Source organism: Cricetulus griseus, chromosome 5, assembly GCF_003668045.3.
Source record: "Cricetulus griseus strain 17A/GY chromosome 5, alternate assembly CriGri-PICRH-1.0, whole genome shotgun sequence".
NCBI classification, from domain to species: Eukaryota; Metazoa; Chordata; class Mammalia; order Rodentia; family Cricetidae; genus Cricetulus; species Cricetulus griseus.
The window spans coordinates 35,675,290-35,694,753 of NC_048598.1; the positions used below are offsets into that span (position 1 = coordinate 35,675,290).

At 42.9% G+C, this 19,464-nt stretch overlaps 1 protein-coding gene across 5 annotated transcripts in view; it reads right to left on the reverse strand.

The window, feature by feature from the left end:
- Positions 1-6,428: 6,428 nt before the first annotated feature.
- Positions 6,429-19,464, reverse strand: part of LOC100755074 (torsin-1A-interacting protein 2) — a 32,217-nt gene continuing 19,181 nt past the window's right edge. For 4 of the 5 annotated variants that reach the window (XM_027417336.2, XM_027417333.2, XM_027417335.2 and 1 more), the window contains exons 2-5: positions 14,660-14,830; positions 13,462-13,980; positions 11,946-12,047; positions 6,429-10,947 (exon numbers count right to left, since the gene is read on the reverse strand). In XM_027417336.2, coding sequence (XP_027273137.1) covers positions 10,190-10,947; positions 11,946-12,047; positions 13,462-13,980; positions 14,660-14,720 — 1,440 coding nt within the window. In that variant the 5' untranslated portion in view covers positions 14,721-14,830 and the 3' untranslated portion in view covers positions 6,429-10,189. Of the gene's footprint in view, positions 10,948-11,945; positions 12,048-13,461; positions 13,981-14,659; positions 14,831-18,505; positions 18,697-19,464 lie in introns of all 5 variants that reach the window. The other variant, XM_027417332.2, reaches the window with a different exon arrangement.

Here is a 19,464-nt window from a genome sequence, read left to right on the forward strand (position 1 = left end):
TCTAGGTCTGCAGCTTCCCCACCTCTCTACTTTGGGGTCAAATTGTTGTTTCTCAGAAGACTTAACAGTGTTACACAATCAGTCCTGTGTGGTATGGGGAAGGAGAGAAGGGAGACAGACAGTTGCAGAGAGACTGCAAAAACAAGAGGGAGGGAATGGAGGCTTGAGAGCAGAGAACTAACTTTGTATGTCAAAGAGAAAGGCCAGAAGCTGGGAGAGGTACGTGCCGTTAGTCCCAGCTCCGGGGAGGCAGAGGCAGGCAGATCTCTGAGTTCAAAGGTAGCTTGGTCTACAGAGCAAGCTCTGCACAGAAAAATTCTTGTCTTGAAAAACCAAAAAAACAACAAAAGGTCAGGGATGAAGTCAGTGTGTCTGCATTTGTGTTACACAGGAGTCGAAGAGTAGCTCTCCCCACTTAAAAGGCTGTGACTATAGCTGGATGGTCTGCAGCTGGACAGCCATGACAATCCTGTGCTAAAACCTCTGGCCCAGCAGCTTCGCCTCAGGGAGTAGCTGGCCTCCGCTGAACCTCTGCTAATGTGGTTCACTTCTGAGAACCAAAGAGCCTGAAGCACATTTTTATGGCGCCTTACTGCCCCCCCCCCCAACTGCCCCTGCCCTCATCGTCCCCCATCATTCTGGAATGCCCTGAAAGGCAGAACTGTGTTTAGTATATCAGTTTGGCCTCAGGCGTGTGGTAGAGCAACAATCTGGGTTCAGCCCTTTTCCACGATAGCCTTTGACCTTTCTAAGACTCGGGCCACTGCCCTGTCCAGGCCCAAGTGGGAAGAAGGAAGGAGAAGATAGAAGCAGTGCTCTGTATCACAGGTGGGAGGGACTGCGTGGGAAGGCAGGAAGCCACTGAGAACAGAAACCTACAGGTTTCTGAGGCAGCTTAAAGACAGGAGGCAAAAAAGAGACCTGTCTGACCTGGGGGGAGACACAGCAGGAAAGGGGAAATGGGTATTTGAGAAAGGGGAAGGAAGTTTGTGAAGTGGGAGTTAAATGCAGCCTCCAGGGCTACGTGCAGCCTGCAGTTTCTCCCTCCTGGAGCTGTTTATCCAGACAGGGCTGTTTTATCTTTAGAATCTCACTTGCCCAGGCTATCAGGGTGCGGGGGATACTGGGAGGCTGAGTTCTAAATGGCAGTGAGGGGGGTAAAGGGCTGGAGTTTCAACACAGGGGCATGGGGTTTCAACAAGCTTTAGGCCCGAAGACTTAGGGGAACTGAGAGTTACTCAGTCAGGGTCTGGCAGTTTGTTCCAGGTTTATTCCAACATTGCCGAGTGCCCACACCTCTGCAGATCCATGGCATCATTATCCAGGAAGCGCCTTGATGTATTTAGGACAAAAAAAAAAAAAAAAAAAAAATTCTGATGATTGAGGAGGATAGTTTCTCATGGATGACTCCTCTTTTGAGTAGCCCTGACCTTTTCTAGAAATACAAGCAATGAATATCCTGGCAAGACCCTTGCCCCAACCTAGGAGGAAGCCCCATCTCCTTCCAGAAGACTCACCCCACAATCTGGGGTGTACCAGCTCCCAAAGAGGTCCCTTACCAAACACAAGCAGTCCTGGAGGTAGACTTGATCCAGGCCTCAGCGAAACATTTGGCCACCACACTTCCTCTCCACCTTATCACTGTGGGCCCCCTCTCCCATACATGAACCACATCAAGGTGGGAAATAGAGAATGCCATCTTGGAAAGTCCAAATAGGTGTGACAGTTCCTATCCCCATAGGGATGGGCACCAGATGCTTGGTGGCTGAGTCACCTTCCCTTCTGGGTTTGACCATAAAATGACATGAGCCTGAGTAGGGGGCATCTCAGGCTCCAGCTGAGGCCTTTTTGCATAAACCACACCTGTGTCCACTCCTGCCCATCCACACAGGGGCAGCCCAGGGCTTCTGCCTCCACCTGGGGTACTTTGACCTATTGGGAATTGTATTCTTGCTCCTAAAACCAATAAAAGAGCTCTCCCCTTGAGACAGTTAAATAAACATGTTAAAACTAAACTAGAACCCTCACCTCCTAAGGTCCTCCAAACTCCATCCCCAAACCAAAAGAGTGATTAATAAGACCCAAGCCTCAGCCCTCTGGCTACTGAGACTCTCACTGCCCTATCTATTCTTCCTTGCCCTGAATCCCTCTTCCTATCCTCTCTTCCGACCCCTGAGGAGGAGAAGTCCGGGACTGGGAACAGTGGGGGAGGAGCCTGAAAGGAAAAAAATTAAGAATTTTTAAAATAGATGAAAGTTGTAACATAAAACAGGCCTGAGACAAGAAAATTTCAAGGTTGTACACTCCAATAAAAAAGCAGTCTCCTGCTGGGGCCTGGAAAGATAGTTCAGTGGTTAAGCGTGCTGGTGGCTCTTGCAGAGAACCCAGGTTCAATTTTCAGCACCCATTTGGGGGTTCACAGCTGTCTGTAACTTCAGTTACAGGGGATCTTAATGGTCTCTTCTGGCCTTTGTAGGCACTGCACAAACACGGTACAAAGATATACTTAAAGGCAAAACGCTCACCCCCCAAAACCAAAATAAAAACAAACCATTTTATACAGTCTTCTGTGGGGGCCTGGAGAGACGGCTCAGCACGTAAGAATGCTGTTGTGCAAGCATGAGTGCCTGAGTTCAAATCCTCAACAACCATGTAAAAAATCTGATGTGGCTGAACACGTAATCTTAGCATTCTCGGGGCAGAGTTAGAAGTTGCTGAGGGAGAATGATAGAGCAGTATAACCAAATCTTCCTCCCACCTCTGTGTACACAGATAGGCACACAAACAGCCACATATATAACCCATAACACGGGGGAGCGGGGGACTTATTGAGAAAGAATAGGGAATGACAAGGGGGCAGAAATGAAGTCTTTCCAGTTTGTCCCCTATTATGTCATTTTTATTTTGTTGCTGTTATTTTGAGAACAGGGTCAAATGTAGCCCAGGTAGCCAGGCTGGATTGTGCACAACTTTAATACCAGTACTTGGGAGGCAAAGGCAGGTGATCTCTATGAGTTTGAGGCCAGCCTGGTCTACATATCCAAGTTCCGGGACAGCCAGGATTACATAGAAAGACAAACAGAGACAACCCTTGTAGCTGAACATAACTTTGAACTCCTGACCCCCTTGCCTCTGCCCAAGTGCTAGAATTGCAGACGTATACCTTCATGCCCTGATGTTTGGGGTTGTTTTTGTTGTTGTTTTTGTCAATTTACGTTCCAAAAGATTTTTCCAAGTAAACTTATATGAAAACCATCCCTGAAAAGTGTTTGCTGGGTCATCTGACACAGACCCATGTGGGAAAGTCTGTCTGGTGTGTGGAATGAGTCAAGCATAGCCACGTGGACACATTAGTGGTATCTGAGAAGTTGCTGCCACTTCACCGATCCAGATCTGGAGCAGGAGTTTGGCCAACACCAAGACTCTCTGTCACCTCTAAACAGGGAAAGAGGCAATTTTCTCACTCACAGGGCCAAGAGCAGAAGACTGAGCTGAAAAACAAAACAAAACAAAACAAACAAAAAAAATGGGGTCAAACAGCACAGGTCTGTACTGTATGAATTCAAAAGTATTTCTTGTAGCAGCAGAAGAAAATCACACAAAATGTGGATATTGAACCATTTTGAAGTGTAGTAGGATTCCATGCCATGGATTTACGCAAATATTGAGCGGCCATCACCACCACTCTTCCAATGCTACTTATGACTCCCAAAATTCTCAAATCTAACACTCTCATTGGTGTTAGAATTACTTTCTGTAGATCTACTTCTGCAGTTAAAAAAAGTTTTAAGTTAGGCTCATTCTGCCTGTCCTGGCAAAATGGGGCTCTACAACTCCAGAGGAAGGCAGAATGACACGAGTCATTATCTCTACTCCCCATATGAAATCTGGCTTCAAGTACAGAAAGAAGGGCTTGGAAGAGAGTTCTACAGCCTATCCAGAAGGACAGAGTGGGGAGACTTGAGCAGGCAGCATATTGAAGATGAAACAGGAGAGGGGGTTAACAATGGACAGACTCAGGTATAGATATAGGATGGAGAAGTGCCCAGAAGACAGGCTGGGAGTCGAAGGCTCAGTTTGGCAGACAGTGGTGGGATGTGACCTTCCTCCTAGTCTGTGGGTATCCTGCGGTCCTGGGCTCTGGGGTGGATGAGTGGACTCAGGCAGGACAGAACTTAAGGGTCCCCAGGCAAAAGCCATCCATTAATGTCCATATACCACCACTTCCCTTCCCACTAACCCCACAGCCTTCTCTCCAGAAATCTCTGTCCTTATAGTTCCCAGACTGACAGAGTGGAGGGCTAACCATGTGGATGCTGGGAAACAAACCTAGGTCCTCTGCAAGAACAGCAAGTGCTCCTAAGCTCCAAACTCATCTATTTTTGTTGTTTGCAGATTTGGTATCAACCGAAATGGGAACCTGAAATTACATTTTAGGAAAAAAATCTAATAGCATTATTATATTGACGGTTCATCTATTTTTTCAAAAGCGTGTGTATGTGTGTGTGTGTGTGTGTGTGTGTGCGCCCGAGCGTGCACACACGTGTGCGCATGCATGAGGGTATCAGGTCCCCTGGAGCTGGAGTTAGATGGCTGTGAGACACCAAATGCAGTTGCTAGGAATTGAACTACCATGTTTTACAAGTGGTCTTAACCACTGAGTCATCTCTGGAGCCCCTGACAGTTCACACCTCCACCAGGGATATCTGAATAGGAGGGCTTAGTTTTGCTTTGTTTTAGAAGTTTTTAATCTTCTCAACTTTGAATATGTTGCCTGTGTGTTGGGGGTAGATGTGTAATTTTCTAGCCTTTTAACCTAAAAATTTAAAAATAAAACCGCCGCCATGCTACACATTCACTGCAGTTATTTGGACCACATTTAAGAAGCCCTATTCTCAGAGGTAGGCAAATCTCTGGGAGTTTGAGGCCAGCCCGTTCTACAGAGTGAGTTCCAGGATAGGCTCCAAAGCTACAGAAAGACCCTGTCTTAAAACAAAAAACAAAAAGGGGTCTGACTGCCAGGCATTGGTGGCGCATGCCTTTAATTCCAGCACTGGGGAGGCAGAGGTAGGCAAATCTCTGGGAGTTTGAGGCCAGCCCGTTCTACAGAGTGAGTTCCAGGATAGGCTCCAAAGCTACAGAAAGACCCTGTCTTAAAAAAAAAAAAAAAAAAAAAAAGCCCCATTCTCTACAAGCAGGCTCATCTGCATTCTAGTTAGCCAAAAGTTCTTCATAGGCTAACTCCTGAAAAATATATTTTCCTAAACTGCAAGAATCAAATAGGAAACTAGTCAAGAAACACCTAGGTCTGAGCTGAGGGTAGATAGCAAGGACCAGCACCAGCAGGGAGGAGCCAGAAGCATGGAACCTGGGGGTTTTACTCATTAATTGGGTTTGGCAAGATTCTCAGAGTGAATTTTTCTTTCTTTCTTTTCTAGTGTTTGCGTGTCCTTCGTCAGGCACAGTCCATCTTGTTATTTGAGACAGGCCTAGAAAGGGACACTTAGACTAGACTGGCTGGCCCTCAAGCCCCTGTGTCTCCTGCTTCCCCAGTGCTGGGCTAACAAGCCAGTGCCATTACATGCAGACTTTTCTTTTTTTTTAAGATAGGTGTTGTGGAGATTGACTGTAGGTCACTGTGCGTCCAAGGCAAGCATTTTACCAATTGAGCTATTCCTCCAGGCCCGAGGTTGGGGTGTGTGTGTGTGTGTGTGTGTGTGTGTGTGTGTGTGTGTGTGTGTGTGTGTGTATGTGTGTGTGTCAGAGATAGATGTTGAATGTCTTCCTCAATTACACTCCACATTTTTTGAGAAGGTCTCTCATTGAATCTAGAATCTACAGATTCTGCTGAGCTGGCTGGTCAGTGAGCCCCAGAAGTTTCCATTTTCCCAAGAGCTGGATCTACAGACATGTGCTGCCATGAAGTTTTTTGCTTTAGATTTATTTGCAGGTGTGTGAGTTCATGTATGCCTGTGTCCAAGTAGACTGCAGATGCCAGGTGTCAAGATTCAGTTATTTGCAGGAAGTCCAACTTGATATGTGCATGCTGGGAACCAAACTCTGGGCCTCATATGATCTTCCCTGGCCTTTAAGTTTAAATTTTTGACACAAACCACCTCCCTACTTCCAACACACAAGGTGTCACACACACACACACACACACACATACACACAAAATATATCCCCAGTTGGCATACCCTATGTTTGGAACAACTCTTCCCCTAGTCAAGAGAGCGACAGTGGGAATGAAATGCTCCGTAAACACTTCCAAGCGTTCCAGGCACACTGCCTGCACTGTACCTCTTCCCTGACAGCAACCAACACTGTTTGATGTTTCCAGAATTGTTTTGACCCTTCCCACCATTGATGACCACACACCCATTTCTGTAACTCTTTATTTGGGAAATTTTAGTCAAAAATAAATCAACTAGGAAAAATTCAAGATTTATTTGTATATTAACCAGCAAGTGATCTGAATAAGGCACATTCACTGTCATCAATATGGAATCAAAGGCAAAAAGCAGTCGTGGTGACATGAACTCAAGTCAGACATCAATGCTGTCAACACCGTTAAATTTGTAAAGACATAAAGGCAAAATCGGTGGTTAAGAAATCTTGGTTAGGGCTGGAGAGATGGCTCAGCCGTTAAAGGCTAGGCTCACAACCAAAAATATAAAAGAAATCTTGGTTAGATAGAAAAAGTAAGGTGAAAACCATCTGGCTGCATTTGTCTGTCATATCTAACAGCAGTGCTCACAGCGCTCCTGTCTTAACAAGCACAAGTATAAACCAAAGGCTATGAGACAATGCTCTATCACCAGCCAGCTGTTAGAGTGGGCCATAGGCCAAACCTCATTACCCCAAGCCTGAGGACTTCCAGGTGAAATTTACTAGAATTATTTCAGTGGTAAGAATTCTCTAAAACTCCTTTACTGAGCTCTGAAAGCTAACTTAAAAATCTGAACTTTACCTGGAAGGGAAAAACCTAAGTCCAAAGACAGTTTCTAATCGCCCTGCTTGCTTCTTGGTATTTATTCAAGAAGGGATTTCCATCAAAAAAACAAATAATATATATGTATATATACACATACATATTTCTGTACTGTGGTATTAAACTGTGATGTTCAAACATGATGTTTGTTATCATGCCACAAATAATTTTTCTAAGTCAAGCAAATTATCACAAATAAAGAATTACTACACACACAAAAGGCTGAAAAACTGCGGTGGTGGGGCATGCCTTTAATCCCAGCACTAGGGAGGCAGAGGCAGGCAGGCAGATCTCTGTGAGTTTGAGGCCAGCCTGGTTTACAGAGCCAGTTCCAGAACAAGCTCAGAAGCTACAGAGAAACCCTGTCTTAAAAACAAAACAAAACAAAAACTGAAAAATGTGAAAAAACAATGGACTAGAAGACAATACATCAGATAATAAATTTTAATTATATGTACATTTAAAAATATATTTTTGATTAACAAGTAATTGCATTAAGCTGGTGTAGTAGTAGTACTCCTTCCTATAAACCCATCACATAGAAGTTGAAGGCCTGAGAATCACTAGTTTGGACTATGTAAAGACTGCATCAAAAAACAGAAAATCATTTGTTCTGACCCCAAACTCATATATGCTTCTTTGCACAATGATTTCTAAGAAGTCTGGGGATGTAGCTTAGTGGAGGGGCACTTTCCTCAAATGTCAAGGCCCTGCATTCAATCCCCAGTACTGAAAAAAAATTAAAGAAAAAAGGTTTTGAAATAGTGGATCGAAAACTGACTAGTCTCAGTTGATTGCACTGACATATAGAAGGAAAAGCGTATTTTAACAAAGTCAACAGTAAAAAATTGAAAATTAATTTTAGAAATGTATTATATATCCCAAATTTATGTTGACAGCAAATTATATAAAACTATATTCAACTGAATGAAGAAACTTGTTTCACCTGTGATCTGAGCCACTGTCATAAACTGTATACAAATACTTCAGGTCAGTTCCTCTGCAGTCTGAGGTAGTACAGGCAGAAGGCCAACTTAACAGTTCTGCAAGGCACCCTTGGTTTTATGTGATGTGATGCTAGTGGCTAAGAGCTGAAATTAAAGCCAGGTGTGATGGTATACACCTAAACCCCAGCACTCAGGGAACTGAGGCAGAAGAAATTACTGTAAATTTGAAGTCAGCCTTGGCTACAGAGTGAGGACCACACCAGCCAGGGATAATATATGACAAGCCGCTAGCATTCAAAACAAATGAATAGAAGTCTAGAAATATGGGGGGAGGGGGGAGTCAAATATGGCATACAGATTTTTGTTCAGTCCCTCTGTTTTACAGTGATTTGACACTCAGATTCCATTCACTATGCTTTGTGTTTAGGGTCTTTTCTCAAATCTATTGCAATATTCCTTCAAAATCCCAAATGCATACTGCCTCTTTCCGTGTGCCTCCATAGTCAACCGAGCACATCAAAAGCTCTGGCCAAAGCCAATCTGTGTTCTTTCTGTGACAAATGTTTTCAGGTCGCTCCCCACCCCATCTTTGTGATCACTCTTTAACTAACAATAGAGATCTTCTTAGTGTTTCCTAAAATCCCTACAGACTCAAATAACTTCTTAATTATATACATGATCTCATAGCAGCAGACCAGCCAAAACCGAGTGCAAAAGTTCAGGGCTATTCCCATTCACGTAATGGAACAGACCTTTTGTGGGTTGGGATCATTTTATTAGAGTTTTACTTTAGAGTTCATGTGTGCTGATGTATTGGCCCCAGTCTAACAATCACGAGTTGTAGCTTAACAAGTGATATTGGCCACAATTTCTCTTTCTCTTCCCTATGAAGAAAGGTCATCCTCTTGCATTTCTCTAATTCCTTTCCTAATGGCATTGCCAACTAGCTGTCAAGAAACGAATGTAACATCCCACCATAGCACAGCAAATCCCATTTGGTAAAGTTATGCCAGCTGATAACTGGTGTCTCGTCTGAAATGGCACTCAGACTCTCACCACAGTCAATTATGAAATTCCGGCCAGCAGTGGCAGAAGTGATCAACAGAAATGAGCAAAACTCAGAGGTCATGCCTCTACACCCCACAGTAGACCATGTGTAGGTCTCTATCACCCTGTCCAACAAACCTTACTTCACCTTCCTACTCCTAAGCTTTAACACTTTCATCTCTTCCTATCTGAGTTCGTACCTTCTAGAATGTGCTTTCACTTCAATGGTTTTCAAACTTCCTTCTCAGTTAAACTTTGGTCCACTGAAATCTTAACAGAGAACACCAAACAGCAGTCAAGAGCAGAGATGTTCTTACATGAGGAGAGGGCTGGTAGGCACAGAGAAATGATATAGCCAGTTGGGATTTCTTCATTTCCAGTGATTACTAACAATTTCTACATTGATTCCAATACTTGGGAACATTTTTTAAAATAATTTATCTTTATTTGTATATTCATTGGTATTTTGCCTACATGTATATCTGTGTGAGGGTGTCAGATCTTGGAGTTAGACAGTTGTGATCCACCATGTGGGTGCTGAGAATTGAACCTGGGTCCTTTGGAAGAGCAGGCAGTGCTCTTAACCACTGAGCCATTTTCTCCAGTCCCAACTTTTTCTTTTTAATAAAGCAGTTTTTAACTCAGCTCATTAATGGAATAAAAGCATACATGCACCAAGTTCTTAGGTAGGATTTGGAAGGATGAAGTCTAGTTTCCTGTTTTCATTTACTCAAAGTGCAAATCCACGTAACTGCATTATTAAAGTGACTCTTAAAAACACTTAATACATGGTAGAAGAGTTCCCTGAAATCACTGGAATTACTAATCTGAGCCCAAACACTGCCCAAGAGGACTTGTAGAGTCCTCGCAAGGCAGCATTTCCTCTGAAATCAGATCTTCCTGTGCAATGATTATGCCCATGGACTGGAGATTTAAACAATCCCTTGGTTTTATGTATCATGCTGTATTTTAAACCTGATCTCCTTAAAAAGGCAAAGAAAGCCATCAGGCCAATTGCTAGTTTTATCAAAGTTTAGACTAGAAAGTTTTTACAAAAAGAAAAAAAGAAGAAGAAGAAGATAGCTTCTTTTCTAAAATAAGGTCCTATGCCTCTCAGCTGTTTCCTCACGCCTGCTAACTAACTACCTCCTCCCAGGGGCACGGGCTCTCAGACCTGGCTTCAACGCCACCTCTGTGCATGGCTTCACAAAAGGCAGCCTCGCTCTTCTATGTTCTTGACTGGCTGGACAGGCAGCACCAGGTGTGAAATGCGGCTCCACAGCCCACTCAGTTTGTCTGAGTCCATGTGACTGAAGGAGCTGGGAGTTTCAGAGTTGGTGAATTTAGCCCAGAGTAAATCCCTCACTTTTTCTTCTGTCTCCCTGGGGCCTACGCTTGCTTCTAGTGTTTCCTCCTCCAGCAGGACGGTCAGGATGAGGGCCACATCTTTAAAGGCAGCATTCTCGTGATCACAATACTTGTAGAAGATCAGGGTGGAGCCTGCAGGAAGAGATTCAAAGTGGTGGACTACAGCAGCCTTATTGCCATTCTTAAATCCAGAGCTGAGCTCCAAGTCAACCCACAGCTTGACCACGTCACTGTCCTGCAGGGCTCTTTCAGCTCCGTCTATAGAGACGGCTGACACTTTCTGGGAAGAGGTGTAGGCATTGGCCACATGGTGACTCAGGCACTTGAGGGTCTCCTTTCCCTCTTGCGCAGCTGTGAAGATGATGGTGGCAGGCTCGGTGGGGTTTGAGACATTGAGGTGCTTCTGGAGAAACTTTCGTCCTCGCTGCCATAGAAAGGAACTCTGACCTGGAAATTTATCCTTCAGTTGGCTAAACTGAGCCAGGAAAGCCTCCAAAGCTGGGTTCTGGGGCACTTGCTGGGCTAGGGAGGAATAGTAGCTATTGATGGAACTTAGCACAAGAGCCACAATCAGGCAGCAGAGAAACAGAAGACCTGCCAAATGAGAAGATAACAGAAAATGAGAAGAGCATGAGTCAGAAACAAAACTTGTGAGAAGCAAATGAAACACAGGTTTCTATCAAGTCTTATGGCAACGTTACACTCCCGTTGTCTGACTCTCGTATACATTCACACTTCATGTCTAACAGAAATTTATCATCATGATTTTGAGGCCAGTGTAGCCCACACAAAAAGAAATAAAACAAAAAGTCTGACAGAAATACCTTCTTTAATCTCTTGAAGCTATTTGAAGATATACCATCTATGTCAACATTGTCATATACTTTGTTATAGTCAGTGACGCTTTTGAAAGATAGTCATGACAACTCTCTTCCACTTTCCAAAAGTGCACACTGGCTAGAGCAGACCGCTCTGCAATCAAAACTTAAAAATGATCCACACAGCTTATACATCTCAGCACGTGGGAGGACTGTGATGCCTGAGCTACATATGGAGACTCAGTGTCAAAGGGGAGAGCAACAACAAACAACTTCAGTGCAATCTGAGACGTTAGCAGCCTCTGACTGAAGAAGCAGCTTCTGGAAACTGAGGCAAGAATACTGTCATGTGTCTGAGGCTGGCATGGGCGGCATGTGAATCCCAGTCAGGACTACACAGCAAAGCCCTGCTGCCTCAACAAACCAAACAAAACAAAAGGCAGTTTCAGTTTCTTGTATCTATACAGTATTTTCTGCCTCTAGCAAGGTAGCTCAGTGGTAGAGTGTTTGCCAAGCATGCACAAGACCCTAATTCAATCCTCCATTGGGGCCTCAGGTAGGGGTAGGGGAGAAGCAGCAGATTTTCTGACCATGAGGATTTCTTATTTGTTAAACAAAATATCAACCAGTAGCCCTGGAGGAAAAATCTTTACAACTTTATTGCTCCATTTTATTGAATTTATCAATAATTAAAGTTAAAATTGGTAAGTGAAATAGTTTTCTAGGCATTTTTCCTGAGGTCCTGTGAATTAGCAAAATTAGGTTTGTTCTCACCATAGCTCCAAAGACTCTTTTTATCAGTCTTTCTCAGTGAATCCTGTGCAGCCTCTTGCTTTTCCTTCACTAACTTCGTCTCTTCTTCAGGACTTCCAGCCTCTAGGGTGGAAGGAACATTGTTTGTAGACAGTGTACTGTAACAGTGGGTAGTAACTTTTACCTCTTACCCAATTACATGACAGGATTCTTATACTTTGCAAATTTTCCTTTTATGCAAGCCAAAATTGCTGCTTACTTCATTTCACTGTATTAGGTTTTCACACCCCCCCCCCACACACACACGGCATTCAAAACACTGTTTTATTTTTCTACCCATGGTGAACCTCTACAATGGTAAAATTGTAATTGTAGATATTGGTCCATTCAATAGCATTCATCATTTGTTCATTCATTCATTCATTCATTCATTCATTCATTCATTCATTTTCTCACTCAAAAACTATTCACCAAGTCATACCTATGTGTTGGATGCCAGAGAAATACAATGAAAGAAGTAAGCTAAAATATTCTGATGGAAATGTATGAGACATATTGTATCAGTCAAGTCCTTGATAAATGCTACACCTTGGAACTAGAACACGGGCATTTCAATGAGCTCTCCATAGTTCTTCTGAAGTACAAGGCATGGTGTTGCCGAAGTGAGGCTGAGGCCAGCGTGGGTTACAGAGTGAGATACTATCTCAAAACAAGAGCAACAAAAACCAACCAAGCATCTATGTGTATGTATTTGTGTTGATTTATACACATTTACCTGCTGATTAACACAGTATTTTGTTTTTCAAAGGACAAGAAAATTCAAAATTTGAAATTAAGTATCCTCATAAGAAATAAAAGTAAGATTTTAAAATTGTGTTCCTTTTTATCATATTGCATGAATATAAACAGTAAATAAAAACAATATTTAAAGATGTAGTTTGTGGGGATGGAGAGATGGCTCAGTCGTTAAGAGCACTGGCTGCTCTTCCAGAGGACCAGGTTCAATTCCCAGTACCTACATGGTGGCTCACAACCATCTGTAATTCCAGTTTCAGGGGAACTGACATCCTCCTCTGACACCTTGAATACCTAGCATGCATTTGGAACACAGACATATTTGCAGACAAAATAGCTATACACAAAAAAAAAGAAAGAAAAAAACAAAAAGCAATTTGTGAGCCATCAAGATGGCTCAGTGGGTAACAGTGACAAGCCTGATGACCTGGGTTCAATTTCCAGGACTCACATGGTAGAAGACCTGAAATGATTCATGCAGGTTGTCCTTTGACCTCCGTAAGTTCGCTGTGGCACCTGCCCCCACACAAATAGACACACACTCACACACACACACACACACACACACACAAAGAAACAAAAGAAAATGTAAATGCATAGGTAGCGAGTACATATAGTGACTGAGCTAGTTAGTCTAAGAGACTAGAACCCTCACTTCAGCATCCTATTACTTTGAAAGATTCCCGCCATGTTCCCAGGGAAACACAAGCCAGGCTAACAGCAGTTCCGAGTGTTCTCTCACCTGACACAGGCAGTCGCCTCCTCAGTAAATCCTGGCTCCCTGGGTCTGCGCTGGAATGAACAGGACTCGGGGCATCAGTGGAGTCTGTAGCAAGTGGCTCCTGAGCAGCCTCACATCTGTCCCCTGCTCCCTCTGGGAGGCCTGTGGAACTGCTCCCCAGGTGTGCACCTGCTGTTCCTCCCTTGCTGCTTTGAGAGCAGTTAGGATCCAGCTGCAGGGCCTCTCCACCCAGATGTTCCGAGGGAGGGTGATGCCCCCGCTCTGTGTCCTGAGAACTCGGGCCGCTCTGGTGTTCTGCTTTGTCCACCGGATGCTTTCCTAAAGCCATTTCCTCTGAACTTTCTGGCTTGTCACCTGTGTCTGCATGCTCTTGACCTTTGGCCTCTACCTCATGATGGTCATCCTTGAGATCTGATGCAGGAGGTGCAGTCTGGACTTCTTCAGTGTCGTTTGCTGTGACTGTGGTGCCCTGTGCTTGGGAGTCGACTGAGGAATCATTTTCTAAATCCTTTTGAGAGTCTAGTGAGATAAAAACGTTTGATTTTAAATGTTTCACCCATAGTTTTATACTCTAACAAGGTCTGCAATTACACACACGCAAACATACATACATGCATACATACAAACAACTCAGGTTTGATCCGTGAGGCCTACATGGTAGAAGGAGGTAAGCAACTCCTGCAAACTGTCCTCTGACCTTCACATGCACTCACACACATGCATAAATAAAATGTAGAAAACAAAAACAAAAACTGATGACCTCCTTCTCTTCTGAAAAAGCTATTTCACACATGACACACACACACACACACACACACACACACACACACACACACACACACACACCCAAGAAGCAGGATGAAGACTTCATTTTATGCACATTCCCCTCTAAATCACAGGTTGCTTTCTAAAGAATTCTAAAGATGAGTCTACCATCTTTTTAAAAGATGCGTAGCATTTTGCTAAAATGACCACCCCCTATTAACTGGAGAATCTAAAACATTTAACTTTCTTATAATTAGATTTGATATTACATAAACGTCAGTAAATATGAAAAAAGTAAGAATAATAACAAACTAACCCACTGAATTCTAAGTTTTTACTTCAGAAATGGAGGTTTTAGTCAATGGCGACATCCTTTAACACAGCTCCCCCATTTCCTACAGCACGTATTCAGTGCTGTGAGGACTAGTCTCACCTCCCACAGGGTCACTGCAGCCACTGTCCATCATGTTCTTGTCCTGTCTGTCCAGGGACATCTTTTCAGTATCTGGGTTTTGTTCTAGAGATATCTTGTTTTCTTCTTGTCCCAAGTTCCAATAGACTCATGCTTCCCATGGAAGGAAGAAGCAAGGAATATATACAGTCACTAAAATAAAATGAAAAACAAAAACAAACAAATGACTTCATCCATTCAAGGGCAAAACATCAATTTCGGCTCTGAATAAAATCTCTTTAGTCTTGTGTTATTTATTAAACCCTTAAGAAAGGTTGCTTTCTGGCTTTCAGAAGCATCATTTCCCAAGCCCAGCTTGAGCTTTATAGCAAGTTCTAGACTGGTCGTGACCTCGCAGCAGTCTTCTTGCTGAGAGCTGGGATCCCAGGCATGTGCTACCATGCCCAGCCTCCGAGTAATAAATACAACAATAAAATTATGAACTTCAGAGAAGACAATTTTCTAGTATATTAATTATAACTGAATAGAACAAAAAAGAGTATTTGTTAAGGCTGTAGGTGTAGCTCAATGGTAGACTTCTTTAGCATGTGCAAGGCCCTGGTTTAATCATTAGTACCACATTAAAAAACTACAGCAAAAATATATCAATGACTCCATTTACAGGAAATTTTAAACTAAGCAAATGATTAAAATCTACAGTGAAAAGAAAAACAAGTTAGTGGTTGCTAAAGATGTATGGACTATGGTCTTTGGAAAACGGGGGTGGGGGTGGGGGGGTGGGGTGTGTGTGTGATCAACATGTTCCATTTGTTGTCAAACTTAAAGGCTGTGTGCTTACTGTATACCTTTTATTCTTGACAAATAAGATGCCCTAAAATGTTTCATCTAGCTACAATGCAGTAAAAAAACAGTGGCAAAGGAACCACCACAGCAAACTCTCCAGACACTCAACATACACTTCTCCTCCCATGAGTACACGTCAGCCCGGCAGCTGCTTTCAAACCTTTTGTAAGCCCTCACCTCTGTACAGGGTTGAAACAGCACTCCCTCAAAAAAAAAAAAAAAAAAAAAAAAAAACAGTGGGACAAACGTGCTTTTTACCTCAACTCACAAAGTCACATGGTCTGGTATCTGAGCCATCTGGAGGCTGCTGTTTCAGTACCAGGCAAGTCTTTTGAGCAGTGACTAGTCCATATTAGGGAGTGATTTCATTTGGAACCTCACAAAGAAAGTGCAGAAGAAGCTGGCAAGTGGTGAGCTTGTAATCCCAGCACTTGGGAGGTTGTTGGAGACTTTCTGTAGTCAGAAAAACTGATTCTTAGCTGTCTAAAACAGGTATTTGATGGTTATCTTTCCCACAAAGCATAGGAATGTATCTCAAATGACACACATTTTTTTTTAGTGAATCTCTTCCAAGTTCAATTGTGAAATATTGGTTTTCAGTAACCCATAGTAACTCATTTTTCTACTTAAGTAAAACTTAGCTTGATTCTCCCTGGATCATGTCCACTTTAACCCTAACCCTGTAACCTGCAGCAAACCTTAACCATTCTGCTTTATCTTTTCCAGGGCTTGGAACTGGTCAAAGTTCTAAGATTTAGTCTCCACTTATGGAGATCTCACAAAATGGTAGCTTACATTTTTCTGACAAATGGGGCAAAATGTCTTTTAGATCAGGTGCAAATGCTTGTTATGTCTTGCAGTTTTCTCTGTGTTTAAGATAATTACTAACTTTTAAAAAAATGAATAATGGGCCAGGCCGTGGTGGAGCACACTCCCCCCCCCCCCCCCCCGAGACAGGGTTTCTCTGTGGCTTTGGAGACTGTCCTGGAACTAGATCTTGTAGACCAGGCTGGTCTGAAACTCACAGAGATCCACTGCCTCTGCCTCCCAAGTGCTGGGATTAAAGGAGTGCGCCACCAACGCCCGGCGGAGCACACCTTTAATCCCAACACTCAGTAGGCAGAGGCAGGTGGATCTCTGTGAGTTTCAGACCAGCCTAGTCTATGGAGTGAGTTCCAGGACAGCCAACGCTGCTCAGAGAAATCCTGTCTTGAAAATCCAAAACAAACAAACAAGCAAGCAAACAACCAAAACAAAACAGGACAAAATAATGGGTAAGGGAGATGCTGTAATGGGCAAGAACACTGGCTTTACAAACATGAGGACCTGAGTTTGAATCTTCAAGGCTGGTTAGCCAGCTTAGCCAAAATAGTAGGAATAAGTTGAAGACTGATAGAGGAAAACTGGTATGTCCTCTGCTGGCTTCCATATATGCATGCATGGGTACAAACACACAAACTCACATGCACAAGAAAAAAAATAAAAAAAAAAAGAGTAACAAAATATATTTGCCTGTGCACAGAAAGTACCCGTAAGGGCCTATGACAACCAGGAGTGCACATGAAGCTTCAACCACAGCCTCCTACACATTTTATACAAAGCTGGAAAGAAGACAAGGAAAAGCTGCGCATGGAGAAAACTTAGGGCTGTCAGGGCAGCAGGACCTTGCTCATCCTTGTCCTACAAGTCTCAAGTGTGGCCAAAGGGACACATGGGAAATAAAGAAAGACAGAGATCTGGAGAAGACAAAACAAAAAGGAAGGGCTAGGTATCAGGAAGCAAAGAGAAGAAGGTAGGACTAAAGTTCAGTATAAATAGAGCAAAGGACCATCAGTGTCTCCGGGACAGAAGCAGACATGAAGGACATCATGACAAATGCATAGCAGAAGGGTCTAATATGCTTAGACATACCTTTCTTAGTAAACTCTATGCCATTTTAGGCTCTCAGAACAAAAAGAACAGGTATCTTAGACGTAAGCAATTTGCCATCCTGCTCTGGCATCAAAGACCACCACAGCATACCCAGCAACTATGATCATTAACATTGATTGAATGCTGTTCTTGATCATTATAATTATAGAGTGCCTTCTTGGTGCCAGGAAGCCAAACATGTATTATTAACTCAATCTTTCCAACACTGCACAAAGTAGAAACTATTCTTATATTCTTACTAATTTCCAAACCAAGATGTAGGTTAAGAACCTTACTCAAGAACATGTAACTCAGGGAGTGAGGTGGTCTGCCTATGACACCCAGAGTTTTAACTGAGACCCCTAAAAAATAGCTTAACCACTGCACAGGTCTTTGACTCTGCCACAGTTGATCTAGGTTTGAACTGGGACTCAGTATATACAGCCTGAGTAAATCTGCAGATTCTTCGATTACCCCACCCCCCACCCCGCCATTCCCAAGGTAGGTGGTTGGTCTGGAGCTCACTATGTATGTAGATCAGGCTGGCCTTGAACACATAGAAATCTGCCTGCCTCCCTGGTGCCAGGATTAAAGCCTAGTACCACCATGCCTAGCTCAGATTCATAACATTTTTCAAAATGTTTATTTCAATACTGTAGAAAGTCTCTAGGATCACCAATTTATATCACATTGATATCTACCAGTTAAGATACAAAAGACGTTATATCCATCTTGGGTCATTTGTCCCTCCTGGCCTCACAACCTTCATATTTGAGACTGAGTGACTCACAACTGTTGCTCACGTTCCAAGATCAATCATGTCCTACCGTCAGATTTAAGTTTTTGATAATTCAAGCATCAAGTTCTAACTGGCTCTGCTTGTTACTATGATTTTGCCCTTTTCTCTAATTCTAGCTTCTGCTTCATTGTCCCTAGCCATTTTCTGTCATGTGATCAGTAAAGTGCGTAACAGTATGAGGCAGGTACTATCACTGCCTCCCATGAGAAGAAACTAGTCACAGTGCCCAAGGCAGTTTTCAAGCTGTGTCGTCAAAATTCCATGGAGACTCAAGGGTAAACTGGGAGACCAGAGACTCCAAAGAGGTGACTGACCTCACTATTTCAGATGACCATGATAGCAGACTGTCATTCTTTGGATGCCATAGCCTTAGATGTACGTGCTTGTTTGGCTGAGGCTTTCCCTGTAACTTGGAGATGATAACCTCAATCACCACATTGCATAAAAGCAGTCTCTGGTGACTGTATTTTTCTTCCAGTCTACGCCAATGTTTCTATTCCCAAATCTGCCAGAAAATAATGGGAAGTTATGATGGTCATATTAAAAATGTTATCATTATATTTTTATCAACTCCTCCACACTATGAAAAGACTGTAGCACACACATTATCTGATCATTTTGATTTTAATCATTAGAATTTAATCAAATTAATTATATTTTGCTAAAATCCATTATTTATATTTAACTGTTCTAATCTACAATATTTTAAAAGTATTTTTAGCCGAGTGGTGGTGGTGTACGCCTTTAATCCTAGCACTCAATAGGCAGAGGCAGGTGGGCCTCTGTGAGTTTGAGGCCAGCAGGGCCTATAGAGCAGGTTCCAGGACAGGCCCCAAAGCTACAGAGAAACTGTCTCGAAAAACAAAACAACAAAAAAGAAATATACATATATATGTATATAATATTCCAAAGACCTAAGCTACAAAAGGCTTCCTTCCTTCTCTGCTCAAATTTCAGCTCTTCCACATATTGACTTCTGGCAGCTTATTATATTCTGGGCATTTTATATTATATGTGAAAGCAAAGTGACAAAAGTCCTTTCTCTGGCCCAGACACTGATGTAGTTTTACAATGCCATCACCCAGAGTTGCTGGTGAAGAGGGCAGAACAGTTCTGATTAATTGCTCAACTTGTACTTGTAGTATTGAGAGCTCACCAAGTTCCCCCTTTAAGCCAAGTACATACTACAGATGTACTGGTGTAGGTTGCAATGTATGGTCGGTCCATAGACCTCTCACAACAGTTTACAGACTAAGAAATTTTTATTTAAAAG